We start from the raw sequence: 9,417 nt of genomic DNA on the forward strand, positions 1-9,417 counted from the left end.
GCCTGTCCCTGCTGATAGCTTGTGGAAGGAAAGAAGTGACAAAACATTTGAGTCAACCATGATCCACTCCCCTTGCGGGCCATTTCCCAGTGCTCTCTTTTACAATAGCAGTGATACTGAAGCAGGGATTCCTTTCATTCCTTCTTCTGAAGACTCTTCCTCCACAGTCATAATACAGAAAAGATGTTTTCAGTACCCAAAGAGAGAAATAAAGATCCAACAGAGGTCTGGAGGCCTTTTTCAGTTTGCTTGTTGGTCATGGATTTCACCCCAGCCCTCTTATGAAATATATCCACTATCCTCAGAAAGAAAACACTTTCAACAAGGAAGGCCACTGATTACTGATAGTTTTGGCAGCAGTCATTTCTTGCTTTAAAGTCATAAATATCCTAACTGATGATGCCCTTATCAGAGAGGAGAGAGAGAGAAAGAAAGCTGATGGTCAATAAATTAAGGCTCTAATTTTCAGTTCAAGAGCCAACAGTTGATTACCCCATGAGTGGATCAGCTACGCTGTAGATTCTCCATTCAAACATGGGACTGACCTTTAGCAGAGTGTGGAACCTAAAATAAAAAAGAATGGTCTTTTTCACATTGGGTGGCCTGGGATGAAATCCTGGCTCTATCATTTTCTAGCAATGCGATCTTAGACAAGTGACCCAATTTATCTGAGCCTCAATTTCCTCATCTGTAGAATGGAGATAAAACTTACCTGCCAGTTCCTGGCATCTCACAGACAATTAATGCTGGGTAGGGTTCCCAAGATTACCAGACTGGGTCTGGTTCCCAAGTCAAGAATGATGAAGGCAGAAGGAAAAAAAAAAAACTAGTGAAGATCTAGTGAAGATGTATGTCTAAATTCGCCTGTGTGTTTTAAAGCCTTATAAGTAAGCTTTGGATTATCAGTGATGCTTTTATAGTTTATGCTATTTTTCTCTTCCATTCAATAATCAAAATTGCACAGTATTGCTTTTGAGGTGCTGTTAAGAAGTTCCCTGTTGTATAGTTGGAACCAAGTCTGTTACCATATGGGGCTTCCCTGGTGGCTCAGTGGTCAAGAATCCACCTGTCAATGCAGGAGACCTGGGTTTGATCCCTGGGTTGGGAAGATCCCCTGGAGTAGGAAATGGCAACCCACTCCAGTATTCTTTTGCCTGGCGAATCCCATGGACAGAGTAGCCTGTGTGGCTATAGTCTATGCAGTCTCACAGAGTTGGATGCGACTGAGCACAACAACAACGTAATTGGAGGGCTTCCCAGGTGGCTCAGTGGTAAAAAATCTGCCTGCCAATGCAGTAGATGCAGGAGACATCAGTTTGATCCCTGGGTTGGGAAGATCCCCTGGAGGAGGAGATGGCAACCCACTCCAGTATTCTTGCCTGGAGAATCCCATGGACAGAGGAGCCTGGCGGGCTACAGTCCATAGGGTTGCAAAAAGTTAGACACAACTGAAGCGACTTAGCACGCACGCATGCACTGTTACCATATAAGGTGCACTGACCTAGGAGACATATTATTCCCACAGGAAAGCTGTGCCTCTAGACTGTGTGCGTCGAGCCAGGATAGTGATTACCCTCTGGAGAAGACTCTGAACAGCTGTCCTGTCAAATCTGAACGCGAAGCCCTGCTAGTGGGTAAGGAAGTGAACACATTCAACGTATAAAGTGCAGTGGAGTGGGGGAAAGGAGTAACCTAAGATAAATGAGCACATGCCAAGCGTTCATGAGGCATGCCAGTGCAAGAACCCAGAGTCCTGAAGATGACAGAATAAGGACAAGTACAGATTTCAGTCAAAGTGGTAACAGCATCTCCCAGCCCTCTTCAAGCTTCTGATGGCCACTGCCACATCAAGTGTGTCCGTATAAGCACTATGCTAAGAGGGGGTCTGCTGGAGAAACACGTGGTAGATTTTTAAAAGATAGGTGAGCCCTCTCACTCCCTCTCAAGGGGCAGTGCAGACATTGTTTGGCAGAGAGCTTCCCCAGATGAGCCTCTTATATCTTCCCAGGTTACTGGCAGGCAACCCAGGAGGCTGTCTGTGGTGTGTTTGAACACTGATGGGCTCTGATGAGACAAATGCTAAAATTGCTCTCACTACATAGAAATTGATTGACAGAGGCAAGATAGCATCAGTGGTTAAGGAATCAGACAGAACTGGCTTCCTGCCTTGACCCCTCCATTTCCATCATTGAGTTTCGGTTCCTCCATCTTCAAAATGGGAATAATATTAGCTCTCTCAAAGCAGCTATAGGTATTAAATACAACAATTCATCTAAATCACTTAACACAGTGTCCAGCCTATAGAAAGCCCTCAATGAATGAGAACCATTTTGCACTTAACGGCACTATTCACAAATGCTTGTTGACTTTACATTCTGTTTGGAGAACAGTGGCAGATGGAGGTCTGAAAATATTCAGTCATTTAAAAAAGGGCTGATCTTGGGCCTCAGCAGATAATCCCAGCTGCCTTCTAGGAATCTGAGCTGCACAATAGTCCCACCCCAATCTCGAAAGTTCTCCACTCTAATTAGCTTCTGCATATTTTGAAGACATATCTGCCTCCTTCGGTAATGGATATTATATTCAGATCTAACACTTTGATATGATAATAAAGATGCACAGGGGATCTGCCAGTGAGTCTTCAAGAAGAGTGACAACTTATTTCCGTTTTCCAACTCAAAGTTCTTTAACAAATTGGCATGGCAACAGGGAGACCTGTCAGAGGAGAGCCATGGGTAGGAGGAAGCCTCTGAAAATGGATAGTTCTAGAAACAAAGATTCTTAAGATAAGTGTTTCATGTTTTGTTTTGTATTTTTAAAGAAAGAAGTCTTGAGCTGACAGAAAGGAAGATCTATTTTTTTAAATTGGTTATTTGGGTGTGAACCCACAAAAACTACTTCATGTTTTGAAACCTCTGGAGTTATTTCTTGGCATTTGACAGCCTTTCTTGGTCATAGCATCTAGAATTCCTTTGAGCATGGACTGTATTCTTCAGAATTTAAGTTTCTCAGCTTGAGTCAGTGTTTGGAAATTCAATTTACCAAGTCATTTAAGAGGAAAGTAGTGTTATAAGCAATAGTATCCATTTTGAGTAGAGTTTCGAATCCTACCATCAGTTCTTCCTGGATCCTCCAACCCACCCACTTGCCATCTATATTTGGAGGATTTTTGCAAAGAACTTATTTGCACTTCAACCTACCATTTAAACTTGTAATATGCTTTGTCAATTGCTTAAAGGGATAGACAAGTTGTAGTTTTACAAACCAAATCGAAGTTAGCTTTTGTTTCTTGCCAGTTTTCAGTAAGCTCAATTCTGAATCCATGTGATATACCTAAGATTTTATGAAAAGAGATGAATTTTAAAAAAAAGAAAAAAATAGTAGACTTTTGAACAATTTATATTCTACCTGTTGCCAGAGAAAGTAGTACTAGCACAATTAACCTGATGGCCAAAATAATCAAGGCAATGTATGTAGCCGCCAGTCACCCCAGAGTTATGCTGAGTAGCAGTCATGCACATTCCTGGAGGCTATAAATTGCTATAAGAATTCTGATACTGGAAGAAATTCAGGGCTCTGAGGACAAACAGAATGCTAATCATCACCTGAGTGAATGAAATGTTTGTCTTTTCTTTACAGAGCTACTCACAGAATAAAACCCAAATACAATCAACAGATTCTCTTGTGAGAAGCACAAGTTTAATCAGGCAAAGTCCATGATTTGTACTTTTGCCACAACAGCAAGACATGATTAAATGCATAAGAGGCTAAAATCCAATGTAAGACAGTGTAGAAGAACTGCAAAATACCCAGCACAATCGAAATTCATTGTAAAGTTTTAAATTCATTGTAAAATGTAGAACTCAAATGGCATTTAGCCGTCAGGAATGATGGGAGTGACTCCTCAAATGCCAGTTTTTCTCCAGGTGGTATCGGGTAGTGAGAGGCAGTCCACAGAGTGGTTGAGAGCGACTGTTTGGGTTCAGATGCCTGCCGCTTACCAGCTATGTGACTTAGGGCAAGGTGCTTAAACATTCTGTGCCTCAATGTCTCCTCATCTGTGAAAGGGGAATGGTAATACCTATCTCACAGGGTTGTTGTGAAGATTAAATGAGTGTGTGTGTGTGTGTGTGTGTGTGTATGTATATATATATGTAAACTTAGAAGAGTACCTGATATGTAATATGCTGTACGTATGAGCTGACTCTTGCTAGACACTATCATGTGGCATCTCAGTGAATACAATGCTCAAGTGTAACCTCCATGCTATTGTGTTTATAGGAATTATCTCCACATTCCTTCATGTCCACCCATTTGGAGCAAGCATTGAATATATCTGCTCCTACTTGCACCGTCTTGATAATAAGGTATGTGGGGTCCTGAGATGGGCATGCAATGCGATGTAGAGTTTTTTGTGAACAGGTGGCCTCACTCTTCTCAAGCACAAATAAGTCACTAGTAACCACTGTAAGGAAAATTCCTTTACCTATTCTCTCACTGTGATCCAGCATCAACTTTCTCTCTTGCAAGTAGGGTGGCCATCTGTCCCTGTTTGCCTGGGGCTGAGGGGTTTCCTGGGACTTGGGACTTCCAGTGCTGATACCGGGGAAGTCCTAGGCCAATCTGAATGAATTGGCTACCCTACTTCCAAGATACATCTTAGAAGAATTTTCCTCCTTTTTCTTAATTTACATATCAGATGCTAATTAAGCATTATTTCTCACCAATCAAACTTCTGCCCTGGGCCTTTAGACATTAGCAAATGTAAATTTTCATTTGGAAGTCTTACTCCAACCACCTCCCGGACTGTTGAGATCACCACTGCCATTATCTAAAATGACACAACCAGGCAGGGACACAAGAAGTTGGAACAATGAGTCTGTAATACAGACTGAATGTTTGCTCACAGCTGATCTCATGGACCAGTTTCTTCCCTGGATGCCACCTGTAGGGAACTCACAAAGCCTCGGGAGCAAGGGTAAGTGCCAGTTACCTAGAAAGTCAAGGATGCATGCCTCGTATAGGCAGGAGGGGGCATGTGACCCCTCAGAATAAATAAAGTCCTGATAGATTTCTTTTTCAGAAGCAGAATTCAGTTAAAGCTGCTCATGGATTGTACTCACTATTTCACAGGTTCTGGGCCTTTTGACAAGTGCCATTGGAATACAGATTCCTGACAGTCAGCTGTCCAAAATGTTAAGCCATTTAAGAATATGTCCGCTTAACAGAGGCACTGGCCCATTTGGAAATCCAGAAGGTGATTCATCCTCCTCGTGGCATCTGTTTTAGTTCTAGCTAGCACTCCCCTGTCATTTATCTCTGGGAAGAGATGCTATTCTGCAATTAAGTTGGCTGGCCCATTTGACAGTGAAAGGAGGAATGGAATGTGAGCACCAGGAGCAAGGGATCCGTTGAAGTGATTTGAAATTGAACTCTGTGTCAATAAAAACAATCTTTTTTTTAACTGCAAAAATAATGCAAACATTATCTTTTAAATGTAAGCAATATAGAACTACAGTAAAGGCAAATGGACAGTTCCCTGAAAGGCCACCTCTCAAGGATAACCATCATTGGTGGTTTGGCATAGCTTATTCAGACTCTTTTGTATACATCTGCTGTACCTATATTGTATGTATATATCTATAAACAGTATAGATTTATGTTTTTTGCGGTGAGGATTCAATTCTACAGCGTGCTTCTTTCACTTGACTGGATACAGCCCACCACTAGCACGGGGACAAAGCCTGACCTGACTCCCAGTCTGGGATCAGTTCCTCCCGAGCAGCTTCGTGCCGGGGTAGTGCCAGGGCCTCCCAAGGAGAGTCTGCAATGGTCCCAATGGAACCTGGGGGCCCCTCCTACCAGCTTTAGGAATGTTCAGGGTGGCAGCAACTTGGGGTTTCTTTACAGATCCCCTAGTGCTCTTCAGTCAGGTCCTAGTGCCCAAGTTCTGTTAGGAAAGTCGCTACTAACATAAAGATGACCGCATGAAGCAAGCCCTAAGAGTCCACAGATTTGTTTTTGTTTTTGTATTGATATGTGTGTGTGTGTGTGTGTGTGTGAGAGAGAGAGAGAGAGAGAGAGAAGTGGGAACACAGAGCTATTTATTCCTGTCACTTTTCCTTTGAAAACTAAGACATGTGTGAAGACTTCTGCTTTGGTGGCAGCCATTTCTGCCTCCCTCCCCTCCCCAAAGGGTTTGCAGCTTCAGTGGACCTGAACATAACATCACCAGCACTGATAAGCCATCATTCAGCTGGCTGCAGACCCAAGGCTCTCCACACGACTGACACCAGCTCTTTCCCAGAGAAAGCTCGGTGGCGATCAATCTCAAAAACATCCTTCTAAGTGAAAGAAACTAGTCACGAAAGACTATAGATTGTACGATTGCACATGTATGAAATTTCCCCCCAGAATGTAAAACAACAGTGAAAAAACCTGAGTCTGGGTTGGGGAGTAAGGACACAAAGGAACACAAAGGGACTTTGGGGGAATGTTCTAAAACTGAATTGTGGTGACAGTTGGATAATTGTATAACTTTACTAAGATTCATCAATGTGTACATATAAAGTAGGTAAATTTACTGTATGTGAATTATACCTAAATAAAGCAGTTATGAAATACAGAAACAAAAAGAAAGCTCAGCGGACTCAGGTGGTCATAGCAGAAGAAGGCTTCCATCTGGAATCCATTCAACCAACCACACATGCACAGGGAGGGGAAGGTCAACCCTACGCCCAGCACACACATGTGCACATCAGCTTTCTAAAGCAGTGCTGGGGGAAACCAGGTTAGGAAGGTGGGGCTGGTTTTGAATGGAGATGTCCTCTCTCTCCCGCAGATCTGTACCAGTGATGTGGAATGTCTCATGAGCCGACTCCAGCACACCTTCAAGCAGGAAATGACTGGAGTGGGAGCCAGTCTGGAGAAGAGATGGAAATTCTGTGGCTTTGAGGGCTTGAAACTGACCTGAATCCCTTTGCTTAACAACCTGGGATCCTGAAAATACATGTGTGTTGGACAAGCTTTTAGAAAGTGATTTGTATTTCCAATGCTTTTCAAGTGCAAATTGCTTTAAATTTGTCAGTTCATTCCTGGAACATCTTTTGAGTTAAAATAAGGATCCTAGAACAGCACTTCAAGCTACAGGCCCTATAAAGAAGTCGACTTAAACCTCAAGTGCTGTAACTTCCTCTCTTTCTGTCAATTGGATGTCTTTTTTTATTAGTAGTATTAAAAAGGCCTGAGGCTAATGCGAATTTAGGGTGTTTTCAGTGTCTGTACTACTGTTGTAGACTTTGGTATTTTTTAAACACTGTTAACTGAAATGTTTTGATGATTTGTACGTGATTTGTGTTTCGGAACTTCTCTTTACATTAATGTTGCTACTGGTGAGAGGAATGACAGGAGCACTAGGGACTCCATAACTGACATTGTCTTTCCAATCCCCAGTAGGCCAGTGAGTGAATAACGCATCAGTGTCTTCTAGAAGGTGTTTGACCAGGTTCACCTTTTAAAAGACAAAGCATGGTTTGTGGCTTTTTGCAAAATTACTGTGAACCAAAAGTTGACAAATGTTTCAGAGTTATTTTCTCTAATGTATCAGATAATAGGTTTATTTCAAAATTTTAAAAAAACAATGTATTCATGGAAAGCAAGTGTCCAGTATGACTGGCATGTGTATGTGGTATTCAGAATCACCTTGTAAATAGTTTGCTTTTAAAGGAGGGCATGTTTTCTATGAATTAAAACATACCTGTGTGCTCGCCTTCACACAAACACACACACACACATACACATTGGCAGAAGGAGTTTATTTTAATATGCTTTCTCCTCTGGCCTTCTGACAAAGTCTGGTGGTCCCTTTTCTTTTGCTATCAGTGTGTTGAATTGCAAACCATGTACTGCTGTAAATACTATGTTTACTTCATGCTGAATGTTTGCAAACAGTTGATAGGAGTATTAATAGAGAATTCTTGATAATGAATAAATAATGAGCTAGGGTGTGTGAAGCTTCATGCAAATAGGTCAGCTCCACCTGGAGTGCTGAGTGCTGAGGACAAGTCCAGTTGTGCGTGGACCAGTCAGAAGTCTTGTTTGATGGGAAAGAAAGGGAAAGGATGAGGACTGGGGGCTTATATCCTGAGGCAGAGAGAGTCTTTTCTTCTGTGGTGGTGGTGGTGCTTATAATAACATCAGCATGCCCTCCCTTGAGTCTTGATTGAAAAGAAGAGAATGTACTAAGTAAGCAAAGCCAATGAAGAGTATTTCAGGAAAATACTTTGTAAATCAGATGTCAGTAGTGTTCAAAGTTGTATTTTTAAAAGATAAATATTCCTTTTTATACCTCAGTTTGGTGTCCTGTTTTGAATTTTTTGCTCTCTAAGTAATCCTTTAGTAAATCATCTCGATTTCCTCCTTTGAGTTACCAGAATATTGGAAGAAGATGCTAAACCGTCTGCTTTGACAGCTAGAAATAGGATTCCACAGCAGCCCATTCATGCTGAAAGCTGGCTTCCCCCTAAGTACCCAGCTGTGGCACCAGCAGGAAGCGAAGGTTATTTTTACACTAGCTTCCTCACTGAAGCATCTCTGTCATCAACGCCACAGAAAGCTTTGATTCATCAGTCTCAGGGGTCCTGGAATGCCTTGTTTTAATAACATCTATGAAATCAGGGGAAATTTGCCACTTATCAATTATTTCTTATTTAAATAAGTTAAATAAAATGCATTTAAAGCAACACCCAGGCCGCTTGTTCTCCTTTCCTTGATCCACTTGTAGTATAAATGTTCTTTTCCTATTATTCCTGCCAATTTAGTCCAGGTGTACTGCTCCCAACCTGCTTGAATATACTAGCTGCAATGGTGAATTTTGTGTCTCAAGTTAGCTACACTGTAGTGCCCAGTTGCTTGGCCCAACACCAGTCTAGATGTTGCTGTTAAGGTATTTCTGAGATGTGATTAACCTTTAAACCAGTAGACTTTGAGTAACATATCTTACCCTCCATAATGTGGGTGGGCCTCATCCAATGAGTTGTGGAGAAAAGAATTGTGTCTCCAGATTTCTTTGGACTCAAAACTGCAGCATTAACAACAGCCAGAATTTCTAGACCATCAGCCAGTCCTACAAAATACCAAACTTGGCAAGACCCACAATCACATCAGCCAATTCCTATTTAATATATATACATACACACACACACACACACACACACATATACATATGTGTATACACATACATATATACATATATATGTATATATACATCCGATTGGTTCTGTTTTTTGGAGACTCCTAATGCAGCAGTCCAGAGTTGTTAAAACATATAAAAATAGAGTATGTTTGTATTATAGTACGTAATCAAATTGCAGCACATACCATCTCTCACAATCTTTTGCATTCATCATAGACATCTAT

General features: G+C 41.6%; 1 protein-coding gene across 9 annotated transcripts in view; it reads left to right on the top strand.

The window, feature by feature from the left end:
• The window catches only part of ENOX2 (ecto-NOX disulfide-thiol exchanger 2), a 281,078-nt gene extending 272,341 nt beyond the window's left edge, over positions 1 to 8,737 (top strand). For 8 of the 9 annotated variants that reach the window (XM_043457528.1, XM_043457530.1, XM_043457524.1 and 5 more), the window contains 3 exons: positions 1,526 to 1,634; positions 4,282 to 4,367; positions 6,842 to 8,737. In XM_043457528.1, the coding sequence (XP_043313463.1) occupies positions 1,526 to 1,634; positions 4,282 to 4,367; positions 6,842 to 6,973 (327 nt within the window). In that variant the 3' untranslated portion in view covers positions 6,974 to 8,737. Of the gene's footprint in view, positions 1 to 1,525; positions 1,635 to 4,281; positions 4,368 to 4,909; positions 4,979 to 6,841 lie in introns of all 9 variants that reach the window. The other variant, XM_043457523.1, reaches the window with a different exon arrangement.
• The last annotated feature ends 680 nt before the right edge of the window (positions 8,738 to 9,417 follow it).

The sequence above is a fragment of the Cervus canadensis genome, chromosome X (genome assembly GCF_019320065.1).
Source record: "Cervus canadensis isolate Bull #8, Minnesota chromosome X, ASM1932006v1, whole genome shotgun sequence".
NCBI classification, from domain to species: Eukaryota; Metazoa; Chordata; class Mammalia; order Artiodactyla; family Cervidae; genus Cervus; species Cervus canadensis.